This window comes from Leptosomus discolor, chromosome 2 (assembly GCF_034619465.1).
Source record: "Leptosomus discolor isolate bLepDis1 chromosome 2, bLepDis1.hap2, whole genome shotgun sequence".
NCBI classification, from domain to species: Eukaryota; Metazoa; Chordata; class Aves; order Leptosomiformes; family Leptosomidae; genus Leptosomus; species Leptosomus discolor.
In genome coordinates, this window is record NC_141392.1 from 56,905,725 (window position 1) to 56,926,144 (window position 20,420).

At 39.0% G+C, this 20,420-nt stretch overlaps 1 protein-coding gene across 2 annotated transcripts in view; it reads right to left on the reverse strand.

Moving 5' to 3' along the window:
* Positions 1-20,420, reverse strand: part of SYNE1 (spectrin repeat containing nuclear envelope protein 1) — a 269,565-nt gene that overhangs the window by 159,221 nt on the left and 89,924 nt on the right. For both annotated transcript variants that reach the window (XM_086461108.1, XM_086461107.1), the window contains 11 exons: positions 19,629-19,836; positions 18,783-18,895; positions 17,895-18,100; positions 16,676-16,831; positions 15,192-15,483; positions 14,339-14,511; positions 12,277-12,586; positions 8,593-8,757; positions 6,829-7,185; positions 2,915-3,051; positions 1,802-1,979 (listed from right to left, as the gene is read on the reverse strand). In XM_086461108.1, the coding sequence (XP_086317234.1) occupies positions 1,802-1,979; positions 2,915-3,051; positions 6,829-7,185; positions 8,593-8,757; positions 12,277-12,586; positions 14,339-14,511; positions 15,192-15,483; positions 16,676-16,831; positions 17,895-18,100; positions 18,783-18,895; positions 19,629-19,836 (2,295 nt within the window). The remainder of the gene's footprint in view (positions 1-1,801; positions 1,980-2,914; positions 3,052-6,828; positions 7,186-8,592; positions 8,758-12,276; positions 12,587-14,338; positions 14,512-15,191; positions 15,484-16,675; positions 16,832-17,894; positions 18,101-18,782; positions 18,896-19,628; positions 19,837-20,420) is intronic.

Below are 20,420 nucleotides of genomic sequence, written 5' to 3' on the forward strand. Positions count from 1 at the left end.
AGAATCACTGGTCATTTGGGTATCATGCTTCTTTAGATCTCCATGGTACAGAAAGTGGCAAGAGTTTCATTTCAGGGAACCAGTACCCCGGCACAGGTAACAGCAGGAGCTGGGGCCCCCTCTGAGGCACACACAGGATTGAAGTCTTGCCCGTGGGCAACAGCCACACTGGACTTCCAACAGGAATGCAGGGGTGTGGGCTAATGCTTAGACCCTGAGCAATGTCTAACCTGCTTGATTTATCACTCTGCATCTTTTAATTTATGTCCCCTGTTCGAAAGTATTTTTATTCATGGAAATCTTGCACAATGCTGGTGTGCAAGAAGTGTATGGAAAAATGCATGTCCAAGAATTATATAGAAATATAAGGAAACAGCCAGATTTTTAAATTCCAGTGTACTGGGAAAATGTTCTTACAACTTGTAATTATTAAAAGACTTAGTAAGCATTCAGGACTCAGAGTAATTTAGCAGTCTTAAATACCAATATTTTAAACTGTTACTATCATGATTATGTGATACACCAATAGTTTTATATCCATAATCATAAAGTTACATCCACATTCAGAAATAACGGGCTTGATACAAGAAATACTAAGTCAGGTTCTGATTCTGTGTTACACTAGAGGTCTTAGTAGAGAATGCAAAGTGTTTGCTAGCTTTGAGATACTTGGTTCAAGTTCTGGCTATATTAAAATCAGAGATATAATTGCCTTGTGACTTAATGATGTCAAACGTTCTAACAGACAGAATATTAATTTAACAAAAATAAATGTTTAAGTTTATACAGGTTACCAAATCATCTCTAGAAGTCCTAAAGCATTTACTGCATGTCAAAAAAAAGCTTATTTCAGCTAAAGCAGCTTTCAGGGAGGAGGAGAACAAAGTAAGGTCTTATGCTATGAAGGGGCTGCAGTGATAAAGAAAAAAAATGTTACCACCCTTAAAAAAAAAAAAACAGCCTTGCTAAAATTCTTACATTTAATGTCAAAAACTACTGGGATTTTTTTTCTCCTGATATTTCCTCTAAATATACTCTCATTTTGGCGAAGTCAAAGATTTAATACATTAATACAGTATCATTTACACTTTTAAGTAAACCATTTAAGCAAGGGAAAGTGACTTTACCAAAAGGAGAAGGAAGTGATTTGGGTTTTGGTATTTTCTGAGAAACTGATATTAATTGCTTCTGTTACACTAGCTAATTGAAGGTTTAACAATCTCATGTATTTCTCATTTTGCTATTTTCAGTTAAAATTATAGTTTATGTTCTATTCATAAAAGCATTTATTTCACTTGCTTTATTAAAATAGATTTTTAATTGTCATTCCTTTCCACAGAGTTGTTTGGGCTTGTTTATCTTTCTGTGAAAAATATATATTTTTTAAATGCCTGCTCACACTGCATACATTTTAACTCTGTTCTTGCACTATAAGGGCTCTACTTTCATACATGAGGAAAAACTTCAAAATAGGTCCATATACTAAGTCCTGATTCTGATATTGTTCTGATTTTACAGTACTTTCCTACTTTAAAAACATGGGGTTTTATACTGTATCAAAGAAACAAACAAGGAAAACTACTATGAGGGACAATGACTACATACAAACTGTAGCCCAACAATCAAGCCAAACAAACTAGACTGAAAAATAAAAAAAAGTGTTTATTGTCTTGCAATTTTTCACCTTTAGTGTTGACAATAACAACATTAACAAAAAATAGTAATTAACCAAACAATTCCGTCTGAGCTTTATATGAAGCTGATTGGTTTCAGACTAATAGTTTTACTGCTATGGAGTTACCTGTATTTTCTGCAGACTTGCTGAAGCTTCACTGATATTTTGAGGCACATCAAAGCATTTGGCTGTGGTGACTTTTGCATTGACCACCCACTGCTGGAAGTCCCTGAAAGCCGTCCGAAATCTTTGCTGCAAGATCTGCTCTTTGCTCTGACATCCTTTTGAAGCTTGCAGGCAGAGGCTGGGTTTATCACATCAGGGAAGCAGAAGAGAGAGAAGGAGGGAGGGAGGAAAGGCAGGACTCTGTTAGGTGACAATGCTATTACTTAGTTCTCTGAAATACAACAGTAAGGTTAGGTTAACCTGGATTCCTCCTACCGAATTTAAGCACTTAACTGAGGCACCAGGAAATCCATTAGAAGCTTTCAGTTCCTTAAAAGTGAAGCATGTAAATTGGGTCATAACTGTCACAGATATGACAGGTATAAGATTTCCAGAGAGTGACTCAGTGCATCTAAGCATGAACAGTTTCTGCAAACACCTTTCTCTCTCTAGGGACAGGACACGGAACTACAGCAACTATAATTTTAACTTCTGTGGCTCAGTTAAGTTTGTAATGTTAGAAGGGATCAATCTGGGTCATCCCATCTCTCTTTGGCAGCTACAGAAGCCAAAAGCCCCCTGAAGAAACAGTCTTGTGTCTGAAATGCAATTGTCACACTCCCAAGTAAATCAGCTAGAGTGACCTGAGAGAAAGCAAGAAAACAAGCAAATGCTAGCTCCCCTTTTTCAAGGAACCAGCTAGTCAAAGAAGAGTAAACTGGAGGACAAAATGAAGAAAAAATTCTTAAATAGCTGGTATAGCTTGTTCCTCCTTCAGACAAAGAAGCCATAGCGCCACCTCACAGTTTCTTACAAGGATTCCTCCTGTAATAAGTCAGTTGTGGGTATACATTAGTTTCAGCCAAGTTTAGTGGCATAGTCTGGCTTTTAGGAAAAAGAAAAACCAACCAATTTGCTACTTCTTACAACCTCTATTGACACAAAAAACAAAATAATTACTCTAATCATTGTATAACTCTGTTTCTAATTCTAAAATTCTAATTAATCATTCCCCAAAAGACAGCTCACGCACGCACATGGGATTGATTAACTATAAACAAGACGAATGTGTACCTGTTATACTCCTTAATCAACCCTGAAACTTTTGAAGAATGAGTACTCAAATCTCTGGAAAATCTACAAAGATCATTTAACTGAGTTTTGATCTCATCTGTCATATGTTCAGACTTTACCAGAGCATCCAACGTTTCCTGTTAAAACAAAAAAAATTAACAATATCAGTGAGTAAATTAAAAAATATATACACATTTTGAATCAAAATTTATCAGAATTTAAATTAAACTTCATTTATGATCAATAGACGTTCACTTTCAAGAGTATTTTATCAGTCAAACCTACAGAAGCTTATTTGAAATTATGAGCTTCTAGAGACCAAATTTCTGGAAGCCTCAACTTTCTAAGCTCAAAATATTCTCAAAGAACAGTTTAAGACATAAATTTCATTTTAATAAATGAGCCGTGTCTTGTCAGTTAGCTGTATACACATGAAAGTGCAAACAATTAGGGAATAGCAAGTGATATATATTTATATAATTAGCTTGTTGGCTTGAGTTTAGCATGTTCGATAAAAACTGTTTTGAGCTGTATCCAAAAAGTTAATTTACGCACAAAGCTTTTAACAGCTTCAACCCTTTCACAGAGGGCTTCATAATGTAGAAGTACAGCTGCTCACAGTCCTGTGAGAGTAAATGGGTTACTGCTTGTCATTGCTGCACTGGAAAGACTCTTGCTTTGGAGACAGCTAAGCCAACAAAAAAAATGCTTTTGTTGGCTTAGCTTATGTCACTGGGCGAGGTGCAATAACTGCTCCAACAAAAACAGTCCTTGTTGATGTCCACAGCATCTCCACTGGAGAACCCCGACAGCTACTCCAGCACAATGAACAGTGCAGACTTGGCTCCTCGTCTCGTTAGAAACTAAATTCTTCAGGCATTCCTCTTAAACTACCAGGGAGAAAAGACGATCTTCCAGCTAGTTACATTGACCACGGCAGAGGTTCTGCAGCACAGGCAGGCCACAGTGTTCGTCACGTATAGGTTAGTTTGGCTAAGTCTAAGTGTCAATCTGGAAGAAGTGTACAATATAAACTTAATAAACAGATCATATGAAAGTGAAGACAGATTTGAACAGGGACACGGAAGTAGGACAAGGAAGTCCCCAAATCATATTTCTGAATATATATAAAAAAAGATGATTGAAAATATACATAGTAAATAGCTTGTAATAATCTCTCAGCACAAAATGGAATATTCAGGAAAGGTACAAATGATGTCCATGAAAATATATGCAGAAGGTTTTCAAAATACCAATCTACATTACAGAGATAAAAACACTCACTGAGTAGATTTTTCACTGTAAAGTACTAACTAACTCTGCAATAAACAGATATCCTTTTATGTAAATCAAAAGTAGCAAATATTAGCAAGGGTCTAGCATGTCAATCAACAGGCCTAGTAAGTACAGCAAATGGACAAAAGCCAGGGATTCAGCTCACGCGTCTGCTGCCCACAAGCAACTTTGTGCTTGCTTCATATACCTTTTCCTGAAAAAGTCTACAGAAGTGTGGAATTAATCTTTTTTAAGATCTATATCGTGCATTTCTGAGCAAGTGAAAAAAAAACCCAACAAAAACCCAAAAAAACCCAAGAAGGATACTAAGATACTGCTTCTTTGCTTCTTTGTAGTACCTGAACTGCCAGCAGGAAAAAACACAACATTTTGAGAAAAATAAAACTACAAGCATGCATTGGCTATGAACAACAGTGGTTTAGACCATAATCACAGCTTGATTATCTGAACATTACCGAAATCTGTTTGCATTTCTAGATCACAGGGAAGCCCTGTAAAATTAAGTCTAGAGACATTTCAGATGGATTATGTGTACAAACTTGCATGTGTTCTTGTGAGTATGAAAAAATATTTTGCTACAGCAGATTTTCAGGACTCCTCTGATTTACATATTCTCATGCTCGTGTTATGGACTTTATCCGCTTTGAGTCACTGATACACCAGAAATCTCTTCAACCATAATTAAAAGATACTTGAAATAGTCACACTGCCAGTTTGTTTCGATGCCATATAAAGCAGCATTTGACTTAAGTAACTATGTAATAGCAAAGATGCCTAGGAAGAAAACGTAAACTAACTACTTTTTGTTTATCTTACTTTATGTTAGACTACACACAGGACTTTTTTTGAAAGCATTAGGAATAACAACATAATGGCCATTACTTAAACACAGGATGTCACAAATTGTGTAGGGCAGGAATCACCATAATGAAATACTAACAGCTTTTTTTTTTTTTTTGGTGATGAAAACTGGTCCTAAGAGTCACACAGGGTTAGAATTGCCTGTTTTCAATGAAATTTTTCAGTTTCAAATAACCTACCCCGATAACTACTAAAAGATTATTCTGATGACATACAGCCTTAAGCATAACCTATTAACAAACTGGAACATTAACTTGCAAAACAGGGTACATTTAACTATGGCATTTTTGCCTACAGAAACACTGACGGCACTGTTGCTGCCACTTGGATTTAATTTTGAATCTGACAATTACCAAAATAATTTGCTGAATTCCAAGTGCAAGATCTGTTGCTCTTACGTTGCACATACCTAAAGGAACAGAGCTTGAGCATAAAAGAACAGAATGAGCTCGCTGATTTTGAGAATTAGGAAATGCATTTCTAATTCATGGCCTTGGCTTACATGGCAACAGAATCACTGTGAGACAATGGAAATGGAAAGCTGCAGTGCTATTTTACGTTCACAATAGGACCTATCCCTGGGGTCCAGAAATGGAAGGATTTTTGTCACATTTCCCCTAACTATAGATAAAAATAAAAGTAGGGCTGTGCATAGCAAGTCTTGAGATTCCTCTGCATTTTCCTCATTAGCCAAAGTTTACAACTGTCTAATCTGAACAATGTGTTGCTACATAGAGCTGCAGTACATACACAGTATATATACTACTAATAAAAGCAATATCCTTTGAATTTAGTACTTCTCCATTTATAAAATAAAAAATGTCTGTTAATTGCTGCTGTATATTGATGACGATTCCATGTCTCCCTTTCCTTTTTGAAAACATATAAACATGGAAGACTTTGCATATTTATACCATCATTTGCTCCAGTGTAATGTTAGCTTCGTTACTCCTACAGATATGTACTGGCACTCAAGCAAGTAGGTTCGATAAATCTGTGTCAGGGAATTCTGTAAAAGGGGAAGCCACAGAAATAACTTGGCACAGACACTGGAGGAGGAGATTTATAATCTCAGTTCAAAGGGAAGGTGTTCTGGGTTTTTTTTTAATATTTCTTCAGTCAAAGTGTCAAAAAGCAGGCACCGCACACCTCTTTTCCTTTACTGAAACTGCTTTACTGCAACGCTACCCTGAAAGGGAAATACTCTGTTATCTTTTGTCAACATCTGCGATTCCCAGTAGTCGCAGTACATATAAACATATATCATGATTGTTGTGAATAGATATATTCATATATATAGCGTGTGTGTGAAACATACATGTGGAATTTTTTGCTAGAAGACACTCAGGAACAGAAACAACCTATTTCTCTAAATTCCACTGCTTCCCATAGCAACGCAATTAGCAAGCATAGCGGTTTCCAGTACAACTTCTTCAAATACCGCACAAGACCTCAACGTGCATAACGGGAAGGGTGTTTCAAGAAATGCAAAGCGTGAGCTCGACACACTCCTGACAAATTACAAGTAAGGAATGGCTCCAGCTGCCACTTGGCTGCCAGGAAATGCTTCCCGTTTTCCTGACCGAGCGCTACTCCAGCTTGAAACGTGGAAGAGAAGCGGAGAGCTGGTGTGCCAGCTCCTTCGCTTCCTCAGCGGTCGTTTCCTCCTCGATAGCCTCGCTTGGCAGAAGTTCTCTGCCCACGGTAACCGCACGTTTACAACCGCGAAGCCGCTAGGAAAAGAGGTGGGACCTTACTTTCTCCTTGCGCCAGCTCTCCGCGACCTCGGCGTCGGTGTGGCGGCTGTCGAGGGGGGCCAGGCCCTGGGCCCAGGCGGCCAGCAGCCCGCCGAACCGCCGCACGGCCTCCTCCAGCTGCGCGACCCGCGCCGCGAACTCCTGCTCCGACAGGGCCATCTGGCTCAGCACCTCCCGCAGGCGGCTCTGGCTCCGCAAGGCGCTCTCTTCCCACTGCTCCCAGTCCGACCGCAGGGCCTGCATCTCGGCGGCCAGCAGCTGGCACCCGCCGGCCGTCGTGCCCCGCTCCGCCGCGGGGGCCAGCGTCTCCACTCGGCCCAGGCGGCCCGCGCCGGTCTGCCGGGACTCTACCAGCTCCTGCGAGGCGACATTGCCACGGTCACCCGCCGAGCCGCCGCCGCCGCCGCCGCCGGGAAGGGGGGGCCGCGCAAGGCGGGGGCGGGGGCGGCGGGGCGCGTTCCGCACCGCACCGCGTCCCGCACCGCACCGGGCGGCGGCGGCGCTCTCACGGCAGCCGGGCTGCGAAACGCTGCCGGGGGACGGGTGAAAATAAAAGTGAGCGGGCTTCACACTGATTCAATAGCGATTCTGAAACTTTCATGGGCTCAGGGGAGAGAGAACGTCTTTTAGGGACTGGAAATACTGTTGCGGTTAAGATGCAGAAAATAGTAACTTTGCTGGGATCTTTTACATAAGAAATACCGCTACGGAGCTGCTCGGAACAGTTTTAAATACACAGCTGTGCCGCTCAGAAAAAGCATTTCACAGCCTACCCGTGATCTGTGATGTGCCGTAATTGGTTGCACATGTCTTTTTTTTTTTTTTTTTTTTTTTTTTTTTTTTTTTTTTCCAGACGTGAATTCTTTCTGCGGTGTCCTATTTCAACCTCACACATGCTACAAGGGAATTTTGGGACTTTTCAGCTTATGAAACTGGAGAATCTTAATATCATCCCAAACACCACATGCCAGAGTAATGTTCTCTTGTCAGTCTTACGAGCTAGGAACTATCTCCTTCCTTCCCCATTTTATACGTGGGCACTTTGAGCACAAAGGAGACTAAAAACTATCCAAGAGCGTACAACAAATCTGTAATTTGATCTCGGGTAGCCTGAATCTTCCTCTAGGAGTCTGTTCACTGGCCCACTCTCTCATGTTTAGGAGCAGAGTAAAATGTTGCTAGCATGAGTATCTGAGCACAAACATCAGGCACAAGCTAATCGTGCAGTCTGCTTTAATGTTGCATTCAGGAATATGTAACTTGCTTAGGCACTCAAAGGCCTAGGAATGGATGGCAGGGTAAGGAGAGTATACACAGGGAGGCAACATACATTTCTACCGTGTTTGGGGAGAACAATCTTGCACTGCTTTATGCATCTCCATTTCATGCAAATCAGGAAAGATTGTTTCTGACTTTGATTCAGACAACTCTGCTCACAGAGAAAGCATATTTGAGGATGAGGACAGAGTAGTACTCATTAATCAGCTAAGCCACATTCTTCTGTGATGCCACTAGGCTTCTGCTCTTGCATATTGTTTCTGCATGTGCTGTGGTTAACTCAGGTCTGATTGAACTTTTACTCCATCAGTTTAATATGAGGAGGGAGGTGAAACAAAATGTAGAAAGTTTGCTTTCAGCTCACTGAAATTGTTATCACCATTTCAAATACACAAAGAACAAGATCCCACATCTTTTTGGCTCTGGCCTATTTCAGAGCATAGGGTCTGAATTGCAGATGAAATCATGAAAGCTACGTTATCTTACATTGATTTTGGCCAGCTTTTTCTGTATGGTTGACGTATCTCCAGATGCATCTGACCAGCGGTGCAGCTCTTCCTTTGCAGAATGGAGCCAGTCTGTGAATTCATGCACAGCATCAAGGTATAACAAATGATCCTTCACAATATCTTCCACTTTCCTCATCTTCTCCTATCATTCAGATGAAAAAAATAAAACACCATTAAAGTACTTAAATATTGTCCTGGCTTTAAGCATGCCGTTGTATAGAGTGCTGGTCTGACTCTACAGCACACATTGGAGTGCTGAGTAGAGCACAGCTTATAGCAGCAGAACACAGTGCTGCACTGCACAAGGTTTGGTTCAGGTTGGTCTGGACAGGCATGTTCTGCTGGGGCAAAAGATGTAGAAACCTGAAAATGTGTTGCAAAAATGTACTCTAACACTTTAAATGTATCATTTAATAGATATCAAAGCTGCAGCTGTGCAACTCTGGCACACTTTTCCCAATACGCCCTGGAGAGGGTCTCGCAGATCACCCATGAGTCCTCCCAGGGAGCAGCACGCTGGCAGAAACACAGCTCTTATTTAGAAGCACCAAGTCTCTATAAATGCTAAGCAGAATCAGAGGGATGTCCCATATGAAGACCACGAAGGAAGACTTCTGCTGTTCAAAAGCGCACAAGGTTCTTATGGTGCTGAGTCCCATTTTAACCACCAGATCAGAAGTGGTGGCCATCCCCAGCCACCTGCTTTGCAGCCCTGCGGGATGTTTTCCCTGACACAGACAAACAACAGCTTCCTGGCTCCATCTTAGATTTTTAATGTAAACTTAAAGTGGGGCCAGTTTACATTACTATGAAAAGGTGAAATAGTCAGACCAAAGGCGAATCTAGACCAGTACATTGAGTAGATTTGTTGTTATATTCTTGTGAGCTAACACTCATGAATGTTTACCAAAATTAACCAAAAGTAAACTGAGCTAATCAAATAGCTTTTTACTCCTAGAATCATAGAAGCATAGAACAGTTTGGCTTGGAAGGGACCTTTAAAGGTCCAACTCCCCTGCAGTAAGCAGGGACACCTTTAGCTAGATCAGGCTGCTTAAAGCCCCGTCCAGCCTCACTTTCAATGTTTCCAGGGATGGGGCTTCTACCACCTCACTGGGCACCTTGTTCCAGTGTTTCGCTACCCTCATTTAAAAATATTTCTTCCTTACATCTAGTCTGAATCTGCCCTCTTTTAGTTTAAAACCATTACTCCTTATCCTGTTGCAACAGGGCCTGGTAAAAAGATTGCCCTGCTCTTTCTTACAGGCCCCCTTTAAGTACTGAAAGGCTGAAATAAGGTCTCCCTGGAGCCTTCTCTTCTCCAGGCTGAACAAACCCAAATCTCTCAGTCTTTCCTCACAGGAGACATGTTCCAGTCCTCTGATCATTTTTGTGGCCCTCCTCTGGAGTCACTCCAACAGGTCCATGTCTTTCTTGTGCTGAGCACTCCAGAGCTGGACTCAGTACTGCAGGTGGGGTCTCACCAGAGTGGAGTAGAAGGGGAGAATCACCTCCCTTGACCTGCTGGCCACACTTGTCTTGATGCAGCCCAGGATACGCTGGCTTTCTGGGCTGTGAGCGTGCATTGCCAGCTCACATCCAGCTTTTTGTCCACCAGTACCCCAAGTCCTTCTCGGCAGGGCTGCTCTCAAACCTTTCATCCCCCAGCCTGTATTCATACTGTGGGTTGCCCTGACCTAGGTGTAGGACCTTGCACTTGACCTTGTTGAACCTCGTGAGGTTCACATGGGCCCACTTTTCAAGCTTGTCCACGTTCCTCTGGATGGCAAAGGGTGGAGGCATGTCTGGGGATGCTCCTCTTTGGATACTCTAATGTAGATCTAAGTATCCTTAAACCAGTTTCAAACTAAAACACTTACGAATTAAACTTCAGTCATTTTAAACTTTGAATAACCACATTCAACTAATGCTTCTAAAAATTAAGTTAGATTAATAAACCCTACTTATTATTCCCTCTCAAAATAATCATCGTAATTTGTCAGAATGTGTCAGACCAACTAGACAATGGATGGTTATAAGCTAAACAAAGATGACTTAAAGTAAATCCTCAAAGTTTTTATGTCTTAATGCATTTTATCCGACAACAGACCAAGAAAATGTCCACAGGCACCTGACTAAAGAAAATAGATACCATCCTAGAGAAGCAGAACAGACCCAGGAAAGGCAACCACGCACCCCTGTTTACGTTGCTCATACCGAAGTATAGCACCAGTAGAGAGGAAGAGTGGAGGCAAAGTGTAACTTTAGTTGGTCTCTTCTAGTGGCAATGGCTTCTATCAGTTGCAGTCAGTGCTGTTCTCTCCCAAGAAAGCTGTCTTTCTTGCTTAAGAAATTAAATTTATTGACGCATGTTGATTTTAGGAGAACGCTGCCATGCTCACTTATGATACTCTTTTCACACAAGTTGAAAAGCATTGTACTGAGTGAGTCAGTAACCTTGGTATTGCTCCAGATTTAATGCCACTAAAAGAAGCGGAGTTATATGAGGATGAATCTGCACTGATTCTCTAGAAACCAGATTCATTGCTTACTATTTCCAGTAAAAGAAAAGCAAAAGTTCATCATAAAACCACAAGAGTGTGTGACTAGATGGTAATTACATACTAGACACATCTGAGAGGGCTCTAATATCTATGGCCTATGTGTAAAGCAATAAAACAATGACAATAATAGTACATATTATCCCCAAAATTAATAAAAAACAAATCCAAAACCAAACTGCATGATTCCAAATAATGACTTTCTTTTATCAAGTTAAGTGAGGAAAAATGCAGATTTTTACTAAAGAAGTAAATTCATATGCCCTAGATTTAGCATTTTTCCCAAGAGATAATTTGGTAGATTTTCCACTAATTTTTGACTCCAGTACTATTTTTATATACACTATAGATTAATTACCTACAGGCCATCAACACTATTCTCAATACACGAAAACCTGAATCACACTTCCATCAGATTACTGGATTTCTACACAATGTTTATTTCAGTCTCACATACACAGTCTCATATTAGCCTGTTATTATGTGGCATCTTCCTGATTCAGACTTTCCCAGTAGCTGAGGAAGCGGAGGTTGTAACTCAGAGCTAGTGTCACTGTGATGATCTGGTTGGCAGAAGGCCTCAGTGAGCTCATATATCTTTCCTTAGAAACCAAACAGAATACCTGTATAGCATGTGCAGTGCTTAGTGGCTTGAAACACCACAAAATATGGGCATATATATTTCTGACAATAGGATTTCTCTTTCTGACAATACGTTTTCTGCTCAGGAAGGCATTTCATTCTTCTAGGGGAAAAAATGTGCTAGGAATGAATGTAAAAGAATTGGATGAAAATAAATCTGAAAGAATGTCATAAATATTGTTGTATTTATGAAACTAGGAATAAAATATATGCCCTTCACTTTTCAAAAATCATAAGCATACCAATTTCAATTCCCAATACTTATTTTGCACTCAGGTGAATTTTAGTAAACTATGACCAATTTTTTGGTTACACTCAACCATAACAAAGGCAAGACTATTCAAAACACAGTCAATCCTTCAGTTACTTAAAAATTATTAAAATCAAACTTTTAGCCTTATATACAGATGTTTAAACATTTTACTGACTTGAAATGGAGACCTTTGCTTTTACCTTACCTTGGCTACAGTCGTGATGTCATTAAACTGTGTTTTTAGTTCTTCTTGAGCTGCTTCTCCGAGAGAATCATCCTCTGTTTTTTCATACAGATCCACAGCTTTTTCAGTGAGTTGCTGTAAGTCACCAGAGTGATCCTCTATCTCAGAAACAATAGCCTGGAAGTGGTCCAGCTGAGCAAACTTCTCCTTCAGACCAATCTGTGGTTCTAAAGGCTGTTCCACTTTGTGATCCAGTTTCTCTAACCACTGTTCCAGCTGGTTTTTCCTTTCCAGATATTCATTCCACTGGCTAATGACAGACTCTAGGCAGCTGACATTAAAAGAAACATACAAAATACAGATGAGAACTTTTGAAAAGTCTGAAAAAAAAAGAGTCTGCTTATATCTTATTTGTTACTACTGTTTGTAGCCACATATAATATGTTTAGAATATGCATTGTCTCCTTCCTGCTTTAGTTTTCTATGTCAATTTGTATCCAAGCTATTTTAGAATTTCTGTGTTCTTTGGGCTACTTCATATAACCTGATACAACTGCTTCCCTATTACAGGTTACATGAGCAATCTGTCTGTCTCAGACTAATGAAAAGCACATTTCAGCCTCTGTCCAGCAAAGTAAAATACAGAGCATTACTGGGTTCTTTATGATCAGAGCAATAGAATGTATGGCAGCCTATGAAATTATCGACAATTAAGAGATACTCTGGCAAGTTTTGGAAGAAAAAAAAATCGATTATATATAGTCCCATTTACAATTTATAAGAAATACTCTCTTCCCTGTGAGAGAGTATTCCCTTTCTCTGGAATTTGTATTGAGGAATGTAATCCTCATTCCATTGCACTTAATGATAAACATGACTGTGATATGGATTTCATTCAAAATCTAATGGTCTAGCCTAATCTAAATAATGTTTTATGACAAAATTTGGGTGAAATTAAAGTGAAATCTTAAGGGCAGCCCAGTATAATTTTCTGCGTATTATTGCATTACAATTTTGGAATTTTGGAGTAAGAAAGTGGCACCACTTTCAATTGAAAAACTCCAATTTACCTGTATTATGGCTCCCAGCATTGACAGCTAATATTTAGGACCCACATACCCAAGCACTTAGATTACCTACAATACAGATCTATGACCTTTCTGGTGCAGATCTATGAGTTTTGTGATGCAGGGAAAACTTTGTTTTCTTTAGAGAACTAAGAAAGTAGGATCATGCAGAAGTTCACCAAGAGCTCATTTCTATCTGGTAGTGACTGGGATGATGGAACAGAGGGTGTTTGTAAAACCCACAGATGAAAGCAACCAGGGAGCAGCTGCAGCTAGTACTGGCACGTTATTCAGAATTAATAAGGTCTCAAATACAGTAAGAGGCTGGCACACTTTCAGTTACTATCTTTAAGTAAAATGTAGACAAAGTAGTAATAGTCTGCAATCTACTGAAAAAGAAACAAGGATGAAAGAGGTCCAGAAAGCATTACTACTGAGAAACTGAGAAACATCAGGCTGTCTAGAACAGAGATGATGGAGGCCTTCAAATACATAAAATATTGTCACACAAGCTATACGAAAATTTTTCCATTTCTATCAAGGTTAAGACAAGAAGAAATTAGCTTAATTTGAAAGAAAGATTATTTGGAGTGGATATCAGGATTTATTATTTTTTTTAGTTAAAAAACATCATGAAAGACAGTATTGAGAAAATTTCCTAGACTTTTGGAAGGAAAAGGTAGATAAGTATCTGTTAGATGTTCTTGGTCCTGCCCAAGTTCAATTAACTCAGAAAGCCATTTCTAGCTTTTTCTCTGCATGCATTTGTATGATTTCTATTTATTTTTAAATTACCATCAATTATCATCTCATATGAAATTTGATTCATCTGATAGGGTCAACTCATCTTTTTGTAGAAGGATGTATTTTTTTTCTGTCAATTTTGATTCTCTCTGATGATACAACTTTCCTCTCCCATACCAGTAATGAATGAATGCACTCCTAGGTGATGTAAGGTACCACTCTTTGGAAGCAAAGATGGCAGGGTCTGATCTGTGTTTTCTAGGGAGCTTTACCTCTGCCAGTTCATTGAGGTGCTGATGATGTCATTCCATACATCCTTCAATGTCTGAAGTTCGGTTTGTATCGCCTTTTGTCCTTCCTCATTGCTGCTTCTAAGTGCTTGTTCTCCTTTGCCAATGGCCATGTTCAGCTTAACTTCACCATCACCTTTGAGTAAGAGGATCTCCTGTGAGGCAACACAAGTCAAAATATCAAATGCAACCTGCTGAGAGATGAAAGCTGTTATTCTTTCAACAGTGGACACCATCTTCTCTGAGCTCGTTTATCCTTGACAGCCATGCCCAGTATGAATTCCTAGGTGCCTTTTCTTGTCAGTGCCTGTCCCTTGCTATCTGCAAGCGATCCAGCAGTTCTTCCCATATCTAGGTATTTCACTGCATTGGTCATCCTAAAACATTACTCACATTGCAATAGGTAACAAGTAGGTCCAGCACTGCATAGAAAGATGGCACCACATAGCCAGAAGAAATCTCAAGGAAGTCCATGGCTGGATCTGCGCTGATGACCTTCCTAACAGATGTTTGTCTAACCTGTTCCTGAAGACCTCCTGTGACAGACACCTCACAGCCTCTCTGTGTCAATTATTCCAAGCCTTCCCCTCCATTAGAAAGCTTTTTTGAACCTGAATGCACATTTTCGTAGCTTGTTATTCCTTATCAAATGTTGCATCTAGCACCTGTCTCCATTAATCTTCATCTTGTTTTTCATACTGCACCTCCCAATTTGTCAAGATCACTTTAAATTCTCATCTCCTTCATAACCATAGAAAAAATAAAATACAAAAATATCCATTTTTCACTGATGTGGCCCACACCCAATTTAATCTCTAGTTGCATCCTTCTTTACCTGAATCTGTGTCAGTCGTCTCTCTAGTGTGGCTCTGCTACCAACAGTGCTCTCCGATGATGCCAGTTTATCTTGAACCTCTTTCACCCATGACCACATACTCTGTAATGCCTCCTCCAAAGTGAGATGCTCTTGGAGTGCAAGCTGACATGTTCGCAGCTTCTCCTTGACAGTTTTGACCATGTTTTGATAATTGGTGAGATGTTGAGAAGCCAGGCGCATTTCCCTCCCTGCACCATGACCTTCTTCATTTAAAGTCTGTGCCATTTCTGACAGCTTTTCAAAAGATTCTCTGAAAGAAAATAGTGAGACTGAAAATCGGTTTCAGAAAGCATATGATATTGTTGTAGGAACTATTAGAAGTTATGAAGGTTACTGACATAATCATCTACTCCACCAGTGATAGAGTTCATAGTTAACAGAAAAATTAGCTGGGAGAGACTGAAAGGAAATATAAGCAGTGTGTATTAATTAATACCTTTACTTGTGTACAGTGCCATTTCTTGCAGATTTTGGTGCTCAAAATGATCACACTGAAATCTTTGTGCTGTATATTTAAATTAAAAGCTAACTTAAATTTCTTCTCACCTGTCAGAGTTTCCAGCTCTATATGAACTGCTACCTTTTTGTACCTGCCAAAGCTCCTGAGAAGTTCATCGTCTTTGACAGGTAGGAAGGCATGATGGAAAGGTCAGGCAATTTGTCCAGGATTAGACATTGACTCTGGGGTTTGGTACAAGGGTCAGTAAAAGGGATTAAATCTCTGAGTTTATACAGCCTCAGTTAATCTCAATCTACTGGATCAACTTCCCTGATACCCTGTGATGACAGGGAATTTACATCAGACCAAAATATCTTGTATTGGTCTCAAGGGGATAGGTAGTGACTGGGTGTTTACTTTTAGCATGCTGTGAGGCTTCAATAACTGACTACTATTTCTGTTCTGTCTTCACCAACGTAATAATAAAAAAAAGAATTTGAAAAAAACAGTGTGTACTAAAAAAGGTAATTATGTCATCATCTATTGGCTAAGTCTAAATTCTAGAAAGCCAATATGGATGTTACTTGAGCTCTATTATGAAGTCAGCTATATGGGAAAGCTAACCTAGTTGGATCTGAGTGTTGCAGGAAAGAAAGAAAGAAAATTTTAAAATGGATATAATGTTAAGTGTCATTTTTACTATTGCTTTTACAAGCCATAGTTTTAAGATTTATTTTTTAAAAAATATATTTTTCAGTTTCCATTTATTAATAAAGTAAGATAAGCTTTTCTTAATGAGAAATGTATTTACATAAAATTTTGGAGTTGGCTTCAAATTCTGATTTCTTTAAACTTAGTATCTGGATTCAGCCTCTTTTCACACAGTATGTTGCAACACCTTTCTCTGTCTTTCAGAAACACACTTTACCCCAACAGTTTAGTTTCACGGTTGCTTTAGCAGAGGAAAAAGTGTGAATATTTTAGGAAACGTATTTCATACTACCTTGAATTCAGTAACTCTTCCAGGAACTTTTCCACTTTCTGTACCTCCTTTTTCTTCTCAGGAATAAGCTGTTTGCTCTCTCCTAATGCTTCTGTGCTTATTCTTTCTTCCATGTCATGTATCCACAGGCCAAGTTTCTTGTGCTGATCTTCAAAGCTACAGAACAGATAAATACTCCCTTAAAAATATTTCTCAGGTGGAGTAAAGTTAGTAAGAAGTTAATGCAGTTCTTTCAATATCCACAAGACCAGGAAAATAAAGCTAGGTATCAATTTCATGCTTCGAGAATAAGAGTTGAACACAAAACACAATTCCACAGTGACTACTAATCTAAAAATATTCAGCAACTCTCTAAAAATGTTCAGCAAAATCATGGGAACTACAGTGAGAAAAGAAGCCTCCAAAATTTAAAGTGACAGAGCTTTTTATTTATTACTAGATTCAATAAAAGCAGACCAAAAGAAAGATTTTTCCAAGTCCTTATAATGAGTCAGTCTAAAATTAAAAAAAACAGGTGAAAATGTGCTTTTACTCAATATTGACACTTAAAACACCTGAAGTGTTGTGCTTTCAATTTCTCCAACAGAATGTAACTGGAATCTCGGGCACTCAGAACTGAGCAAAACAAGTTCTGGGCCTAAGTTTGAAAACTTTCCTTACATGAAGGCACACCATGTCATCTTGCTATTCTACTCATTACTGCTACACTAACTTTACTTCCAATTAGCAACACTTTTGAATCTGGTTATACCTAAAAATATTTGAACTCCCAAAATTCTAGCCCCAAGTAATAATTTATAAGTATTTTCTTATTAGCTCCTTAGGAAATATGTCCACCTGGAATGACACAGGACAGACACGTGCTGTGTAAAAAGCATACTATCTTCAAATCCCAGGGCAGAACTTCAAAATTCATCACAGCTTTTCCTTCCAGAAAATTGTGTTTAAGTTACTGAGGTTCCAACTGCTGATTTGGGATTGCACAAGCTATACAGATCTTCCACATATATGATCCTGATCTTCCATTCTTTAACCAAATCAATACCCTTGGAGCAAGACCTGTTGCTTTGTTTTTTGCAGAGAACTTAATTTTCTCTTAAATAGGTCCAAAGAAAAAAGCAAACAGGACTAGAGTAACTGGAAATAATTTCAAATTGTGCCCTGTATATCTGCAGCCGGACAATTTCACAGTCAGTCTGTGACTGCTCGTATTACGCACCTTCCCACGTGAGAGGCACAAGCTTCCAGGGCCTTCTTATCATTCAGACACTGGTTGACGAATTCCTGCAAGTTCTGGTTAGACTTCGATATTTGCTCCTGAATATGGCTCACAACTGGTTTGGGTAAGCAAGCATATAAACTTTCTCCTTCCTTGCAGGCAGCATCTAATTTGTTCTGTCCCTCACTAACCGAATCCAGAACACTCTGTGTAATGAAAGAATACAGTTTAATCATGCAAGATTTAACAACTAAAGATAAGCAATATTTCTATTAGAAGTGGTCAGATTTCTCCAACAAGATGAGAGCCGTATCTAGCTATGGAAAAAATTCTAAGCAGATAGTTCAAATAAAATTTTATTAAGTGATGATACAATTCACAGAACTCAATTTTCCTATTTGGTCCTGAGGTAGTCCTGCCTTTCTGTGGATAGTTTATTCACGTCCTGAAGATCTTAGATGTTTCAGGAATCAGGGCTGTTTGCAGTAGGTGTCTGCTATTTGTGTTCTGTCCCATCAAAAATCTACACAGGTAAATTTTGACATATCAGTGTTAATCTGAAAGATTGAATAAGTAATAGTGTAAGAAAAAATAGGAAAAGAAAAAAAGAGAAAGAAGGCAAAAAAAGGAAGTAAGATTGAAAATCAGAAATGAGAATTGTCTAATTACACATAAACCTTCCAGAAATTATATTCTGATCTCTCAGGACAACGAACACAGTTTCCACTGTATTCCCTCTACAGTACATACTGCTGTCTTGAACCATTCTTGCATTACCTTTTTGGGAACACAAACAATAAATATGGTAGCATCTACATATTATAGAGATATAACTGAATCCATGCAGTTAAATTGATAATTACTGTTTTTAAAATTTGTTTACTATACCTGCAAGTCATGTAGCTTTGCCTCTATGGCTTTGCTGTCTCCAGACCTGTCAGATGATTCTTTTACTGCAGCTTTCACACCAGAAAACCATTCCTGGAATTCTTGCATAGAATCTTATTTAATAAAAAAGTATAGAGAAGAGAATATTTTTTTTAAGAAGCATCATTATCCATAATACTATACAGCTGTCTTCCACAGTTCTTTTATCCTTCAGGAACAGTGTGTAAAAGCTAACAGGATGAGTCTCGTTGCCTTCAATGATCCTGGGGTGGGGATTGAGATTCATTTCACAAAAAGTTAAAAGTTTCCACTGTAAACATCCAAATTTGAACAGTCACACTAGGCTCACCTTTACAGTCAATGGGAAAAGACAGGCATTTTCAGTCTATGATATGTTCCAATTTAATATTAGATAACATCTAGCTTAATATCTCAATATATAAGATTAAAAATTGCCCACTTCTCTCCACTGACTATCCAGGGAGCCCAGAAAATACTTCAGATGGGGACTTTTACATTATAAACACTTCCATTTGGTTATATGCATCTCTTTATGGCAAATACACAAAGTGTATGTATGCAATAGAGATGTATACTAAGAGTGAAGAAAGGTGGAGGTGAGCTTGCCTTTCATGCATATTACATGTTTAAAGTTGAATTCTGTTTTTGTAAAGTGCTTTGTTTCACAACAGTTATCAAATGAACATTTGGTAACAGGACTTTTTGAAAGGCTTCATACAAAAATAAAGTTGTAATTGCAAGTGACATCACTGGAAACTCTGGCAGACTCCAGAATGATTCACGGCTGTGGGCTAACGGCTCATATTAACAACCCTGAAGACTCACAGAGGAAATGTTTTTCCAAGGACTCCTGCATGCTGGCCTGTGTTCTGGAACAGAGCAGATTCACAGCTTCGTACTTCTTTATTAATGAAGTGACAGTGCCACCAAGAGTTTCCAGCTCTACAGAATGGTACTTGCGACACAGGCTGTTGAGGTTCTCACGGGTCGAGTCAATGCTGCTCTGCCGAAGCTGCAGGTCTTTTTGTGTTTCCTGAAAATGAAATTACAACGCAAATAAGACATTTGCAAAGAAACAAAAGAGCCCTCTCTTTTCCTCAGTCATTCCTGCTCCTCCCATATGCTCTTTCCTTGTATGGTCTATTACAAGTCCTAGGCGCAATGAAGGGAAGAAGTACTGGATCACGTTTCCTGAATTTTCCAAGTGAGATGAATCCTTGAAACTAAAGGGCCATCAGAGAAATGTGAAAAATGTTGCTTCTCATGATTTACTACTCTATTCAAAAATAAATAATTTCAAGGCATACTGAATAGCAACAGTTATTTTCAGCGAAGTCTGAAGGTAGATGTGAGATGCAACACGACACTGGTATTTGGTTGGAGTTTGCAATGAAAAGGAGTTTTCATCTGACTAGAGAGGAACATTTATTTGAAAATTAAATTTGAACTGGCTAGTACATCAACATTAACATGTGCTTACACTGAAAAAATCTCCATGTCGTTTGTCATGATATGATATGCATAATTGTACGCAATCAAGAGAGCCCTAGAATGTAGACAAAATAATTGCTATAAATGAGGACTGAGGCCTTCTGGGTTACAAGTTTGTTTTAACCA